Source organism: Lytechinus variegatus, chromosome 3 (assembly GCF_018143015.1).
Source record: "Lytechinus variegatus isolate NC3 chromosome 3, Lvar_3.0, whole genome shotgun sequence".
NCBI classification, from domain to species: Eukaryota; Metazoa; Echinodermata; class Echinoidea; order Temnopleuroida; family Toxopneustidae; genus Lytechinus; species Lytechinus variegatus.
In genome coordinates, this window is record NC_054742.1 from 44,252,547 (window position 1) to 44,269,477 (window position 16,931).

Genomic DNA, 16,931 nt, shown 5'->3' on the forward strand with positions numbered 1-16,931 from the left:
ATTGTTTAGCGTTTTATGGTTCAGTCCGAAGCTGATCTTTCTTGTCAAATTTGTAAAAATTGAAACATTGAAAAACAAACAATTAAAAGAAATATAGAGTGAGGGACATTATCGATTCTCTCATTGTGCATAACTATTTTGTGAAAAATAAGCGAAACTTTAAAATGTCATAATTTTTTTATTTTACATCTGATTTTGATGAAATTTTCAGCACTATGCTCGTCTTATTTTCTCTATTGATTCAAGTCAACATTTCTGAGCCGGTGGACTTGCTTTTATCAGGGATATCCCTGCTTTTATCGTCACACTCGATCGTCACCCGATGCGCGTCTCCGATCTTGTCAGCATGTTTGTAATGTTGCATGCATATCCCGGGCCATACATAGAGGGCGCGCGCATCAACTCTGATCTGCATTATAATGCCACATAAACAAGATAGGCTATTGCGACGAGGGCGATATAATCGGCTGGTAAATATCAAAGAATTTTGCCATATTCATAATATTTGGAATAGCTTTTAAAGCACTGAAATAAAGGTGTCCATCAATATGATATAGTAACATACCCTTATGTCGAGAATGAGAAAAGAGAGGATGCTGAGCCAGGCTAAGCGGTCGTTGACTTGGTACCGTCAGGCTGAATTCGAGCTAACCCAGCATGCCCAGGCCCAGGGCCGGAGCTCCCGCGACCGGGCCGGGAAGCTTCCCCGTCATAATAATGGTCGAAGCAGCGAAGCTCAGCCGCTCGTTGCCGTTGGCGTAGCTTAGTGGGAGTATCAATCTCAGGTGAAATAGCATTTCTACCTTTCTGAAATGCTTTAAATTAATAGCTTGGGTCTCCAATGAGGCTTTATTTTTTTTAGATTTTAGAATCCATTGTAAAGATTAGTTAAGACTAAGACTAGAGAATTAACACTGATAAGAGAATTACACTGGCTGAATTCCTGAAAGTAAAAAATTGAATTGATTGAGCCATATTAACTTATAAGCTAGATTATAGATTCACCATGGGAGACCATCCTCGCACTTGTAGTGTCACTGATATGCTACGACAGCTACAGTGGCCCATTCTTGAAGAGAGAAGAGCCCAAGTCAAGGTGGTGATGGTTTATCACTTGGTAAACACAATTGTAGACAGCTGGCAGCCAGCCGTCTGTTTCGAGGAGTTTTTTTAACATTTTTTTTTATTTCTCCTCGTACACAGATGGCTCGCTATCGTGCAGCCACCATTAGGGGACTTGCAATGCAAAATCCCCCCGTCGGGGCTTTTCAATTTTTGTCTTTAATGAATAAAAATTTCGAAAATTATAGTGACCAGAGTGCAAATTTATATTCCCTCTTGGCATCAATTGCCAAAAAATGGAGAAAAATGAAGTTAAAAGGAACAAAAACAGTGACTTACCTCGGCTGTCGCACAAATTCACTTCCCCGTTTTATCCGATCTTAAGTACATAAACATATGGCCATTGAGTCCCCTGTACAGATCGCGCTAGAACTTCGGTCTATGTATTTGGTGAGTGAAGCCAACGAAGTTCAGATGAACAACCAACAAAACAGAGACCGAAGCTTTTGGTCTAACACAATTGTTGATGTACCAAAGGTACAGTACTTCAACCAGGCTGCTACTTCCACCTCACTTAGTGGTCATAATTCATATCAGATGAGGTTACACGTCCCACATGCTCACTCTGTTTTGTTACTTGTCAGAAAACTTATTCATGAAGCCATTAGACTGGAATATTCTCCCTGCCATTACAGTTAACTGCACTTCAGTAGCCAGCTTCAACTTCAAGGCTGAGGTGCAGAAAATCCAATTGCGCTAAGACTGCGCTGATTCTTTTTAACCGCACGTAGAATAGATCTTCCACAGCACTGTACATACTCCTGCACAATTCTACAAGTACGATGATACAATAACCTGGTGGACTGTACTTTTAACGGATGATGATGATGTGATCGTTTTCAAATTATCAGTGTCCAAAGACTTGCGAGTTGGCTTGAAACAGCCCAAAATATGCCGAAAACAAGCAAGAGCCTGTTAATACCCTCTAAATGTGTGTGTGTGCATTTGAGTTTTGTCAGAAGTGTTTCAATCAGATAAAGACGTGATCAGGTCTTGAACCTCTGCATCAATTTGTAACTTCCCCACATAGCTTGGATTACAGGCGCACGTCACAACGCCCCAAATATTCTAAAATGCGAATGGTTCCATATTCTTGCTCACAAACATTGAAAATCCATGTCATTTTCATCATACTTTGCACATAGATACTTTAGCACCTAAATGTTCCGAATATGCAAAAATTAAGATGGGTCCATGTGCTTGGATTTTTGCTATAGAGCTTCAAAATAAATCAAATTTAAGCCAAATGGATGTTCTTAAACATTGCACATTAACAAAAATTTGGCATTTTTAAAACCTCACGAGATCACAACAATAAGTTTAAAGCTCTATTTATACTCGGTCAAAAATTTTGACTCAAAATCCATGAAAATCTCATCAAATTTTGCAATATGATAAATAATTGTATCCTTAAGATGGATAATTTATTTATATTGCTTTCAATCGTTTGCTCATTTAAGTCTCAAAACACCCTCAGTTCTTAGAAATTGCGGGAAAGATAACAAATACTCAACCTAAAAAAAATCAAATTTCAATAACAAACTTCAGAAGTAAAAGAAATGCTGCACTTTATTCAAAACCGATGTAATTTCCACCAAACTTTGCAAAGTTGTAGAGGAATATATAAGAGGTGCAAACATTAAAACATACATGTATGGGTTCATGTGCTTGTTTTCAAACTATCAGCACTCTTATTAGAGCAAATGTGCTTCTTAAAACGCCCAAAAATGCACCAAAAGCTTTGAATCTATGTGTGGAAAAATTCTGACCCACTTTACCATTTATTCAAACTCGGGTTCATATTCATCATACTTTGCAGCACTACAGAGAAAAATATATTGAAATTGTAGAGGCTTTTTAAAAAAATGGTCCTTAGAATAATTCCAGTTTATTAGCTTCATAAAATAACACATCAGATCTGCAGTTAGTGCAGATAAGGAGAAAAATCAGCTCACAATACCTACAGGTGATTAATAACCAGTTCATTTATTGTGACAGCGCGCAGAGTGTAAATTATACGCAGATCATGATGACTACAAACAACTGTGGAATATCCTTAAGCGTTGCCCCTGTCCGTCCCCCCACTTCGTTTCCATGCAATAAATCAAAAAACATTTTTTTGGATTTAAAAATTTTGGGTGTGTAGGAAGTTGACACCAAAATACAGGGTAAGTTCCAAATCGGAGTCCGCAGGTCACAGCTCATTAAATATGTGAATTGGTTTCTGCGTAATAACTCGAAAAATATTCAACGGATTTTTAAAAATTTTGTTGTGTAGGTAGATGACACCAAAATACAGGCGAAGTTTGAAATTGGAGTCCGCAGATCAAAGGTCACAGCTCATTAAATCTGCGAATTGGTTTCCATGCACTAACTCAAAAAATATTTAATGGATTTTAAACATTTTTGGTGTGTAGGTAGATGACACCAAAATACAGGCTAAGTTTGAATCGGAGTCTGCAGGTCAAAGGTAACAGCTCGTTAAACATGCAAATTGGTTTCCGTGCACTAACTTGAAAAATATTTGATGGATTTTAAACATTTTGGTGTGTAGGTAGATGACACCAAAATACAGGCTAAGTTCGAATAGGAGTCTGCAGGTCAAAGGTCACAGCTCATAAAATATGCAAATTTGTTTCCGTGCACTAACTCAAAATATATTTGATGGATTTGAAACATTTTTGGTGTGTAAGTAGATGACACCAAAATACAGGCTAAGTTCAAATTCGAAGTCCGCAGGTCAAAGGTCACAGCTTACTATATATGCACATTGGTTTCAAAGGTCTAAAATTTGTTCATATGCATATTGGTTTCTGCAAGATATCAAGTTCAGTCATATTGAATGAATTTCTGATCGCGTTAAACGGGTGCATCTGTGTCCTTGGGACACGTCAAATTTCTAGTCTGTGTTTAATAGGTGACAGCCCGCTAGACCGAGGGTCCGCGAGACCGAGGGTCCGCGAGACCGAAGGCCCGCGAGGCCGAAGGTCCGCGAGACCGACTTTTTTTCCCTTCATCGGTTGCCGGTTGAAAGCTTGATATTCCAAGCATTTTGGTAACAATGATTGAGATGGGTAACTAAAAGAACAATTGACGCAAGCGCGCGAGCTGAAAATTTTGATATTTCGATCTGAAAAAATTGACAGTTTAATGGACTTTTTAATAAAGAACAAGATGTATATCCAACCAAATATTGCAAATCGAAGCGGGAGTTCTTTTTTAGGCTTACCTGAAAACGGGACATTCTATTCACCTATTTAATCATGAAAAGTATGGGTTTATTGCTAAAGAAGTGATGTGAGCGCGAAACGCGAGCTGAAAATTTTTTTATATTCCACTGTGAAAAACGGATATTTTGAGCACGATTTTGAATACAGAACGAGTTGTGCATATCAATTTCGCTTGCCGATTTCTGTCTAACATTACAATCTTATTTTATTTTTACACATCCGGAATTATTGGGGGGGGTGGTAAAACGATATGTTTGCCCCCCCCCCATCCCCCAGGATCGACGCCTCTGATCGTAAGTTTATACTGTAAGTTGCAGAAACACCCCCTCCCTGCACCGGCACCACATCCCCCTACAGAGACGTTTCGCGCGCGCAGTACGTGTTTCGCACCACCGCTAAGGCGGTGGTGAGCAGGCGCGTGCTCGCATTATAATTTGTTGGTGAGATATGTGTCTCTTTCTCATGAGTCATGAAATCCTAGCAACGCCAATGATTCTATATAGTTACCGGGAATTATTTGGCACCCCCCCCGTTAACAGGCATCTGTTACGCCACTGCAACGAAGCGTCTTAAACCACTCGACCGCGCTGAAGGGAAAAAAGTCGGTCTCGCGAATCCTCGGCCTCGCGGACCTTCGGTCAATTGGTCGGACCCCGTTTAATATCATCAGAATTGTTGGTTTTGAGCTAAGATTTCATGAATTCATAAAAGTTAAGTTTACTTTGATGTACAAGATCTAGATCAATGATAATATGGTGACAACCTAATTTTAGATGCATTCTCATGAAATATTTTTTCCTGCAACTACCGGTACTTTCTTTTACCTGTATGGTAAATGTCTACAAGTGTCACAAGAAATGAAAAAAATTGAATACATTACTAAATTACACAATCATTGAAGTGGAAGTAGGATTAGCTTGTTGCACCTCCTTACTTTCCCCTCCTAAATTGTGGATTTATGTACATAATGTCTAGCTGAATCTAGTTTTACACAAATAAAATTTTTTATCATTTTGGCAATTGGTTTTTCCACTCACTGAGTGCGAATGAAATGTGAGGGGAGAATAATTTCATTGGTTGCTATCTTGTTCTTTCTCATCTCTCTCTTTTTTCTTTATGTTTTGGGCTCTCTCAGTCTAGTCCAGACGAGTCATAATTTTGATCAGGATTTATTTGAAGATGTATCATACCAGCACTCAACTGAGAGCATGGACATTCTCATCCCAGGAAGAACTGAACGAGAAACGGTCGGCTTCCAACCAAAGGTACAGGGAGGAACATCAATCCAAATCTCAGGTGAGACTTGTCCCCGGGTGGGCCACCTACATTGACGAGTGGATACCATGCGCGTTAAAAAAACATGTGAAAAGGATGTCTCTTTCAAGATAGGGCACGTTACGTACGTAACATGATAAGGGTGTCAAAAACACAAAAAATAATTTTAAAAGGGTATCTATTTCGCTAGGAAAGCCACGTATTTAGGGTCAAATGATAAAACAAAATTAATATGTTTTATAAAGGATGTCCTTTCCCCCCAACACTACGTGTTTAGAGTCCAATTGCGCGAGGTGTAGAAGGTGGGGCCGTACTAAGCCAAATGGTGTGTAAAGGTAAAACCGCTGTACTTGTTTAGGGGATCATTTCAGGGAATACTTGCCAAGAGTATCGTTTTATTTCCAATACTTGTGAAGGGTAGGGTTTCAGATGCCAATACTCGTTAAGGGGTGCATTTTCAGAATATGGAAAATACGTGTTTAGGGTGCTTTTCGAGACTCCATGGTCGCGCATGGTATCCACTCTTCAATGGAAGTGGCCCCCCCCCCCCCCCCGGGACTTGTCACAAATACATCACAAGGTGAAATGAATTTAACACACATGGAGTTGGGGTGAATTACATAGTACAGACCAACCTCTCTTATCTGGACACGTTCGGACTTGGGACCAGCATCAATCCAAATAAGAGATTTATCCGGATCTGGGAAACTGAATATTAAATACACTGAACAGCCTTCCTTATGGTAGCTACACGTTATCTATTGTAGTGGGCATACTGAGACAGTATTCCCTGCAGTGTCATTGCAAATTACATACCTAGAAAGAAAGGCAATGACTCGATGAAACTAAGTTATAAAATTTGATCATCGTGGCGAGCATCGCAGCTTCGTAAAGCCAGCCATTGTTATGACTGTAGGCTCAAACATAATAGATTGGGCTGTCTGTATGGAGGCCTATAGCGCTAGCTAGTGAGACGGGTTGTTTTTTCCGAAAAATAAAAGAATGATAAAATGGTTGTGCTGGCCCTGATTTACTGGAAATTTATCATGTTTTAGTGCTTTCAGTGATTTGGGTAAGATATTTTCATAAAAAATAATGTGGTTGTAGGTAGGCTATATTGGAAAATTTATGTAATCAAAGTGAGTTTTGAGTTTAGATTGAAAGCTCATTTCCCCACATACAAGATTGAAAAAAATAGAAGAAGAAATCTCAGCAAGTGTACGTTTGGATAATAGATTCGGATAAGGCAGGGGTTCTCAAACTTTTTCTCTGAAGGGCCAGATGAGACTCCAAGTAAACCTGAAAGGGCCAGGGTGAAGTGGATACTTAGAAGAAAAAAAATGTGCGCAAAGTGCAAAGACCCTTGCGGTCGGGTTCCTAGATGCTCTTTTGTGCAATCTTGCCCTTATTTTGGGAGCATTTAATCCAACAAATTTATAATAGTTTCATATGTTTTGACTGTCATTACTTTTATTACGGTTAGGTCTAAACATAATATGTAATCATATTGAGCTATTTTTCATATTGTGACTTAAAAATGATTAAAAAAACCCAGCAGAGTCTGGCAGGCCGGATCGAGAAGTTCCAAGGGCCGGATCCGGCCCGCGGGCCGTAGTTTGAGAACCCCTGGGATAAAAGGAGGCTGGATAAGAGAGGTCGGACTGTAGTTCATTATGTAATATTGTTTTCTTGGGCGTTAATGACAGTCGGCAGATCTAGTTGGGGGGGGGGCACATCCAGCCTATGACTCCCCTTTTGAGAGTTGTAGCCAATATTTTTAATGTAATATGTGTTCATACACAAATGTGACCCCCTCCCCCCTCTTAAAGAGTCACAGAAAATATTTTGAATGGGAATATCATTCATTCACAAGTGAGGACCTTTTTTTATTGGGGGGGGGGTATCAAATTTTATGTGGGAAAAGTGACCTTCATATTTTTGTGAAAGTCTGGGTTTTTTGTTTGCCTGCTTGTCAAATTTTCCAAGGAAAAATGTGCCCCCCTTTGGAAAATCCTGCATCTGCCCCTTATGACAATCCTTGATGTTTTTTTTTTACTGCATCAAAGCTCGTGTAAACCTTTAGGGGACTATTGTGAATTGTATTATATAACATTCCAATCTAAGTAAACTGCAGGAACTATTATTTTCATTCATTGGATGTTTCTTTGTGAAAATTGGAATTTAACATTTGAGAATGTATAGTTCCCTCTGTGACCTTCCGGGTCACAGTCCTGTGTGCGCGCCCTTGTAGGCGACCCAGATTGGCTGGCTCCTCCAATGCCCCTTTGAATGTCTATGACAGATATATGGCGCAATACAAATGATGTGCATCATCATCATCATCATTTTTATGTATTTCTGATTCAACAGGTCCTTTGGATGCTAACAAACAAACTCAAGAAACAATGATATGAATTTATACATTTTCAGACCATTCTGTGCCTAAAAAGTGGATGAAAAAATAAGCAGTTATAATTATCTTTACAAAATCTTTGCAGGGTAAAGATCCAACCACTTTCTTCTTGAGTGAAGGAGAGGAGAGGACACTTTGTGAATCATATGAGTTTCTTCTACGAGATTTTTGTAAGAAGTTTCAACCCCCTGTGCCTCCTGCTGTGGTGGTAAGCAATATTAAGTGTTTTATGAAACATTTCAATTAAGATATACTTCTGCTTTTAAAGGCCAAGTCCATTCCAGAAAATGTTGATTTGAATTGATAGGGAAAAGTCAGATTATGCTGAAAATTTCATCAAAATCGGATGTAAAATAAGAAAGTTGTGACATTTAAAGTTTCGCTTATTTATATTTATATGCACAATTTAGTCACATGTGAATGAGAGAATCAATGATGTGTGTCACTCACTATTTCTTTTTTTTTATTGTTTGAATTATACAATATTTCAATTTTACAGATTTGACAATAAGGACCAACTTGACTGAATCATAAAATGTTGAACAATGGTAATTCCACATGTTCAGGGAGAAATACATCTTTGTTTCACTGGACATTGAGAAAATTAGAATATTTTATATAATGAAATACAAAAGAAATAGTGAGTGAGAGATGTCATCAGTTCCCTCACTTGCCTACCAACCAGAATGTACATATAACTATTTTTGAAATTAAGCAAAACTTTGAAATGTCATAACTTTCTTATTTTAAATCCAATTTTGATGAAATTTCCAGTGTTATGCTTGTTTGATTTTTCTCTTTTTATTCAAATTAACTTTACGTTGGGGTGGACTTGTCCTTTAACCCTAGATAAAAGCCGCTTATCTGTAAAAAGCCAACAATGTGGTTTTGATGTATGAACAATCATTTAGTTTTAGCTTTTCAGGACTATTTCATTTTCTTGTCATAGTTTATGCATGACTTTATAGTATAAATGACAGGAACTAGATCGTATTGGTAGAAAGGGTATTTTGTGCATAATAAACTTTGAACATGAGAAGCTTGTGAATACTCTTCTTCTTCTGCAAACAGTACAGGCCACTGTCTGGTGAATTGTACTGATGAAGTTCAGAGTGCAAGTGTATGTGTATGTACATCATCCGATAAAAAATTGCTTACAGCGTGCAAGTAAAAACAAGTAGGCCTACTCTCTGCTTTGCCCTTCACCGCATGGAGTCTGTGAAGTGTGTACTTCAACAGTGCCTTAATAAATGCTGGTAGTGTAGTAAACAATTATATTAGTAGACGGCGAGGGACATTGGATTGGAATAGCAGGGATTCGATTTTAAGGCACGCGAGAGCGATCGCGCGCTACATGCGCGCCTTAATCCATTTTTGGTAGCGCAATTAATAGCGCTCCTCGCGATCGTTGACCTGCGCGGAAATGCCTAAAGTCACCCTCGAAATCACCCAAAATCATGCTTATTGCCGAGTGAATAACAACTCAATATGCTCGAGCTCCGCTAACCATTTAAAAATCATCTAAAATCCAACACTCAAAGTCATGAATAATCCTTAAAAATAGCGAGTAGCGCAGTTTCAAATTCCGACGTTGCATTATTTTTTCTGTACCACGTATTTCCATACACATTGTACCAAGTACGGAAAAAAAAATCAAAATGCAACGGTCGGGAAACAGTTGCATGTATAGGGGTCCATTATGACTACCACCATGTGCAATTTCGAATGCACATGTTTCCCCTACAGATATCACGATTCTGTGATTGAATAATTTGAATTACACAGGAAATAAATCCCTGAGACTTGTAACCTAGCATTGGTGAGTTGTCATTCGGCTTTGCTTTTCAAAACGGCTTATTACTTCCAAAATAAGTTACCTTATTTATTAATTATAATTAAAACTCATTTATTTTCTTTTTCTAGGGGATGAGGTATTATATCAGAAAATAAATCATAAAACAAAGCTCCATCTATTTTACAAGGCTGGCGGCAGGCTCACGCATTGGCGCTTTTACTAGCTAGCCAGTTAGCTCTGTCTCTGCCAGAGCTCTGGGGGACTATTCACTCAGTAAAGGCCTCAATGATGGTGATTTTCTGTTTCAGACAGAGTTTACATTTCATGAATATTATTCAAAACTGCCAATAAAGTTTGATGATTTCTTCATTGTCATGTATATTTAAGTTCTTATTGAATACATTTTCAACGAATTTAGACTCCCCAATAGAGAAATGAAATTTTCATGGAGATCTGCGTTTTCAAAGAACTTCAGGAAAAGTTAGGGGATGTGGGCCTTTATTACATGAACATGGCTGAGTACAGGGTATTGTACTGGAATAGATGGAGTAGAAATTAGATATTGAATTCATTTATATCCAAGTCCAACTCACAGTCACACACACACGCACTCACCCACACACACCCACATCCACCCACATCCAAGATTCTAAGCATGAAAAATAACTTTAAAAATCATACAATATTGAACAAAAAGTAATAATTCATTAATAAGTGAACATGTATATCCAAGTCACACGCACTCACCCACACACACCCACATCCAAGATTCTAAGCATGAAAAATAACTTTAAAAATCATACAATATTGAACAAAAAGTAATAATTCATTAATAAGTGAACAGGTATATCCAAGTCCAACTCACAGTCACACACACACGCACTCACCCACACACACCCACATCCAAGATTCTAAGCATGAAAAATAACTTTAAAAATCATACAATATTGAACAAAAAGTAATAATTCATTAATAAGTGAACAGGTATTCCTCAAAATACAAAAAAGTAGCATTTAAAAAGAGCCCCCGAAATGCAAAAAGTAGCCCCCGAAATTTGCCAAAAAAATTTTAAATGGAGCCCCTGAAAAAAAAATTGTTAGTGACTTAACTTTAAGCCAAAGTCAAAACCTAACTCAAACAGGTTTTGATAACACACAATCTAATTACAAAACATTGTAAAACGATTACAAATACTTCCTTTGGTTGTTGATTGTAACTTTATAGTACATACATTTCCTCCATCTGTTTTGTTAATTGGACAAAAAGCTCCCCTTGTATGTTGAAGAAGAGCTTTTTGCAGTGCTCCTCTACCGCTCTCCTTAAAAGATCTAGGAGAGCTATTTATTGCTCCCCTCATAATTATAAAACTGAGTCCCTGGAATAGATTTTGATCCAACAATTTCTTTTCCAAATGTTATTGGTAAAAACAACAAATAAAAACAAGTGCTAAATGATTGTAGAAAAATGATGCTCAGTAATTATAAAAATTTGTAATTTATCTTTTCCCAGACATCAAATTTATTATTATGTAAATATTTCTGAAATACTGAATTTTTGTTTGTATGCCTATATGTCTCTTTTCATGTAAATTTTTATATTCCAAATGTATTAAATTGTTATATTTGTAATTTCAATATATTTTAAACTTGGTTGTATTTGTAATTTGACTTGTATTATATATTTTATTTTGAGTTACCAATGTGATTTAATCTTGCAATTCCGTTGTATTTGTTATTGTATTTTTAAATGTGTATATTCTATTCATTTTGGCTATATACTCTTGTCTATTTGCCATCTGTGTGCATTTTCCATAGTCAAAAGTTCCCAGATATAGATTTATGATAATGTGATGAAGATTTATGATAATATGCTAAAAATAATATGATGTAGATTGAATGGAAATATGATCTTATGAAATCACTGATCATCGTGACTACTTGAGTTTGGAAAAAAAAAGATTCTATATTTTGCTGTTTGATATTGACAAAGTCTTGAAGGGCATGTAGCATTTCACCTAATCTATAATTTGCCTCACATGCCTGATAAATGATAACAATTGGATAGATTTTCTTTCATGGTTGTAATTAGCTTCAAATATACAGACTGTCTGAGTACAGTACTTTTTTTTACATAGATAGTATTTGTCTCTCACTTTTGTACAGGGGACATCATGTGCCTACTTTAAGAGGTTCTACATTTATAATACAGCTATGGACTACCATCCCAAATACATTATGTAAGTGTTGATAAATTATTTGAAAACAAAGACTGTTGCTTCATTTATATAAGTCAATGGAGAGAGGAGCTCTGGAAAATTGAATATGAGACAGAAATTGATTGAGGTCCCTTGAATTGTTATGAAACAAGAAGTTAATGACAGCCTGGACAGTTTTTTTTTCTAATGCAGTTTTAAATGAGCAGTGTTTCTTTTGTGTTGTATTACAATCATGCCTTTTCTTCTTTATTTCTTTGTTGTAACATAATCACAATTTCAACATCTGCCTCAATTTCTGGACTTTGGTTATTATCAGGTTTCTGGAATATAGCTTTTTTTCAGAAGTGCAAAGAATAGTTTAAAAGGCAATGTTGCTTTGAATTGCCAGGGTTTTTTGTCTCACCTGCGAAGCAAAGTGAGACTATAGGCGCCGCTTTTCCGACGGCGGCGGCGGCGTCAACATCAAATCTTAACCTGAGGTTAAAGTTTTGAAATGACGTCATAACTTAGAAAGTATATGGACCTGGTTAATAAAACTTGGCCATAAGGTTAATCAAGTATTACTGAACATCCTATTAGAGTTTCATGTCACATGACCAAGGTCAAAGGTCATTTAGGGTCAATAAACTTAGACCATGTTGGAGGAATCAACATCGAAATCTTAACCCGAGGTTAAGTTTTTGAAATGTCATCATAACTTAGAAAATATATGGACCTAGTTCATGAAACTTGGACATAAGGTTAATCAAGTATCACTGAACATCCTACATGAGGTTCATGTCACATGACCAAGGTCAAAGGTCATTTAGGGTCAATGAACTTTGGCCAAATTGGGGATATCTGTTGATTTCCCCTCATAACTTTGAAAGTTTATGGATCTGATTCATGAAACTTGGACATAATAGTAATCAAGCATCACTGAAAATTTTGTGCAAGTTTGAGGTCTCATGATTAAGGTCAAAGGTCATTTAGGGTCAATGAACTTTGGCCGAATCAGGGTATCTGTTGAATTACCATCATAACTTTGATTGTTTATTGGTCTAGTTCATTAGACTTGGACATTAGAGTAATCAAGTATCACTGAACATCCTGTGCGCGTTTCAGGTCACATGGCCAAGGTCAAAGGTCAATGAACTTTGGCCGAATTGGGTGTATCTGTTGAATTACCATCATAACTTTGAAAGTTTATGGATCTGATTCATGAAACTTGTACATAAGAGTAATCAAGTATCACTGAACATCCTGTTCGAGTTTCAGGTCACATGATCAAGGTCAAAGGTCATGTAAGGTCAATGAACTTTGGCCATGTTGGGGTTTTTTGTTGAATAACCATCATATCTCTGTAAGTTTATTGGTCTAGTTCATAAAAAGTGGACATAAGAGTAACCATGTATCACTGAACATCTTGTGCGAGTGAGAGTAGTATTCAAAGTCAGCACTGCTGCTATATTGAACCGCGTGATGCAGGTGAGACGGCCAGAGGCATTCCACTTGTTTTTGGATAGACTTCTCAGATGTTTAATATCCCCTTGGCCTGGGTCATTATGTTTAACTTGGAAAACATTTAAATGCTGTTAATAAATGGCCTGATACAGTTACCCAGGTGGGGTTTAAACCAAAAGAAAAAAAACACTTCCCAAATGTTGCTTGAATTTCACATGTAACATCTCTAAAAGTTGCTTAAATTTCATATTTGACATCTTTACCTTCATGCAATGCCCATATGTTTTCTATATTTCCTTGAAGTTGTTTTGATTTAGTTAGACACTGTCAAGAAAATAGAAGCTCCCTTCTTTTTTTTTCTTGACCTCTTTCTTGACTCTGATAGATCATTTTCAGTTGATGTCACACTTAGTCTACATGTCATGTGGGACCACAATAAGTGCGATAATATGCAAAAGCATGTCTCTCCTATCATTATCTTTATTTGGCCTTTCAACGAAGATCAATGTACAAATAAATTTACATGAGTACAATGACAGAATGAAGAGCGATGTCTTTGGTACAAGTCCAGGTTGCCTATGAAAGGAAAAAGTAAAATTAATACATAGACTATAGTCCACAGGCTTCCCTCCCTGACCTGAACTTGTGTCGTAACATCCACAAGATTGAAAAGACATAGTGTACATAAACTTTATATTAAATGATAATAATTAAATGGAAATAAATCAAATAATATTTTTAAAATAATTTATCTCAGAACAACAAATATAGTACGATAAGACAAAAATAATTTGGTATTGGTATTGGTGGTGATTTTTACCTGATTGCTAAGAAAGTATGGATGCTGGTAAGTAAGCAACCAGAGGACCGAAGGCTTAAGGTCCTCTCTGAAGAACCTGGTACTGAGGATTAATGCCTTACCAAAGGGCACTAGCGCACCAAGAAGGAATCGAACTCAGGTCACCGGAATACAAATCCCCCGCTCTACCGACTGAGCTATTGCTCATAATGGTCAATTTGAAAGAAAAATAAAATTTAGGCTTATTTATTTCAATTTCAGGCTGCAGTCTTCAATGTAGATTTCCATTGTGTTACAGGTTGACCTGTGTGTACCTTGCCTGTAAGGTGGAGGAGTTTAATGTCTCCATCTCACAGTTCTGTGGTAACCTTCGACCCGAGGAGCAGGAGAAAATGGCTGAATTGATCCTGAGTCATGAGCTTCTTGTCATGCAGCAGCTGAACTTTCAGTTGACTGTTCACAACCCATACAGACCCATGGAGGGTCTCTTCATAGATATCAAGGTGCGTACAGGGTTGATATGGCCATTGAGTGTTCTAGCAAACTATAATGAATAAAAAAATTCCCTTTACATCTAGTCTGAAATGCCTCTGTATATCTTGCCTGGGATTTCGAATTGAAATTTATGCTCAAAATGTTGAATTTAACATCCACTTTAAATGATCTAAGGACCTGGGGACCGTTTCAGGAAAGTTATCAGCACTGACAAGTTGTCTTTCTCTGACAGTTTCCATAGAAACAGTCAGAGGCCAGTGCCTTTCAGCCGATCAAAACCAAGGATTTCACTGAAATTGTCAGTACTGACAATTCAGTCAATGCTGAAACTCTCATGAAACACCCACCTGGAGAGAATAATTAATGTATGGTTTTTAAAACACTGCCTGACGAAGACTAGCAGGTCGCATTTTAAATGTCGCAATTCCAGTTTACTCAGTCTGTTGACAACAGACTGAATTCTCTGCTGTTTCTATTAACCAGATGATCAGCATCTTCAACAATACATTATATTGTAAAGCGCTTAGAGCATGTTTTGAATGGAAATGCGTCGTCTAAATGCAAACAAATATTTGTATAATCTTGTACCATTAATTAAGTAATTAAGACACCTTGAATGTAAGAGCTTTGTCTTTCACTCAGGAATCCCATAGTCTGCTGTCCGTTGCTAATCCATAAATTCTCAATCAGCAAAAAAGTTATGGGTTATGTAAGAATGCTGCTGGACAGACTTATAACATCTTTATAGCTGGATCTAAAGGCACATTTTTTTTTACAAATACCTTCTTGCATTTCCCATTAAAGTGAGAATAGCCTAATTGAAAAGCCCCTCTCAGGATTCCTGCATAAAAGACATGGCTCTGATTTTTGGTATGAAATGTGCCTAGTAGCCTACTGTTACCTTTTTCTTGTTTATGTGCCACAGACAAGGTTTCCAAGCTTGAAGCAGCCTGAGCTACTGAGGAAAGGTGCGGAAGAGTTCATCAATCGCTCTTTAGCTACTGATGCATGCTTACTCTGTTCTCCATCACAGGTAAGAACTATCACGCAAGTATTAGAGAGAAAGCTTAGCTTTATACCTCAAAGCAAATACATACCAGCAGCCTTGGTTACATGTATAGCGCCACCTCTAGTCCATATCTACTTAAATCTGGCCAGTTTCTTAACCCATTAAAGCAGTGTACTCTTGTTATGTAGTCCCACTTGGAGTTTAACACATCAATATTTGATTATTTTTTTGTTTGCTAGCTAAAAGATGAAAGTTTGATTATCTTGGTATTGGTACCTACTGGTATTAAATATTATGCTGTTTATGAGTGTGCAACAGCAGAGCTGCCAAGTAGTACGATTTTCCAGTATTTCATACGGAAATCAATTTAAAATACAGCAGTACACTTTTTCATGATAAAATACGGGAAAAAACAAATAGAGAAGAAAAGGTATTGTTCACCCACATAAGCATCCGAGAGCCTTCGGGTGGAGATGAAAAAATGGCTGCCGTGTATTGCTGCCCTCTACGTTCAATGAGTTGTGCTTTCATCAAGGCCTTCCGATAAGAATTTTCGATATCCTGGCGAATCAATGCGGGTGACAAGTTCCGAGTGCACGCAATTAGATTACAAGTGCAAAGCAGCGGCTCAAATACGTCTGTAAGGATGATGACGTCATCCAAGATGGCAACTTCCGTTGACCAACGAAAGGATCCAAGATGACGATGTTTAGATCATCATTTGAAAGGAATTAGCAGTAACTGCGGTCTAAGGTACGATATTTTTGAATTTCATACATTTTCCTGTAAATATGGATGCAATTTCTTTTTCATAATGTGACATTTTATGTACAAAATAACGATCCGAAAGTCAGGTTTCTGCTGAATGTTAGATCTAACGTTACTGCTAATACGTTGTCTGTACGTACAGGCCTCCAAGCTCTTCAGTCTATGTATTGGTGAGTGAGCCAACGCAATTCAGCGGAACAACCAAAATACAGAGACCAAAGCTTTTGGTCTCGTGTGGGGCGCATGTGTAAGAAGTGATTGAACTTTGCCATTATGCATGTATATTTATCTCACTCTGTAAAAATACAGATTTTTTGTCAAAATGCTGATTTTGGGGGATAAGAATACCGAAAATGTAAAATACAAC

General features: G+C 37.4%; 1 protein-coding gene across 2 annotated transcripts in view; it reads left to right on the forward strand.

Moving 5' to 3' along the window:
- Positions 1 to 372: 372 nt before the first annotated feature.
- LOC121411123 (cyclin-H-like) overlaps positions 373 to 16,931 on the forward strand; it is a 38,422-nt gene continuing 21,863 nt past the window's right edge. The window contains exons 1-6 of one of the 2 annotated variants that reach the window (XM_041603649.1): positions 373 to 470; positions 5,488 to 5,648; positions 8,126 to 8,248; positions 11,998 to 12,071; positions 14,591 to 14,795; positions 15,713 to 15,820. In XM_041603649.1, the coding sequence (XP_041459583.1) occupies positions 5,532 to 5,648; positions 8,126 to 8,248; positions 11,998 to 12,071; positions 14,591 to 14,795; positions 15,713 to 15,820 (627 nt within the window). In that variant the 5' untranslated portion in view covers positions 373 to 470; positions 5,488 to 5,531. Of the gene's footprint in view, positions 471 to 763; positions 786 to 5,487; positions 5,649 to 8,125; positions 8,249 to 11,997; positions 12,072 to 14,590; positions 14,796 to 15,712; positions 15,821 to 16,931 lie in introns of those variants that run through there. The other variant, XM_041603650.1, reaches the window with a different exon arrangement.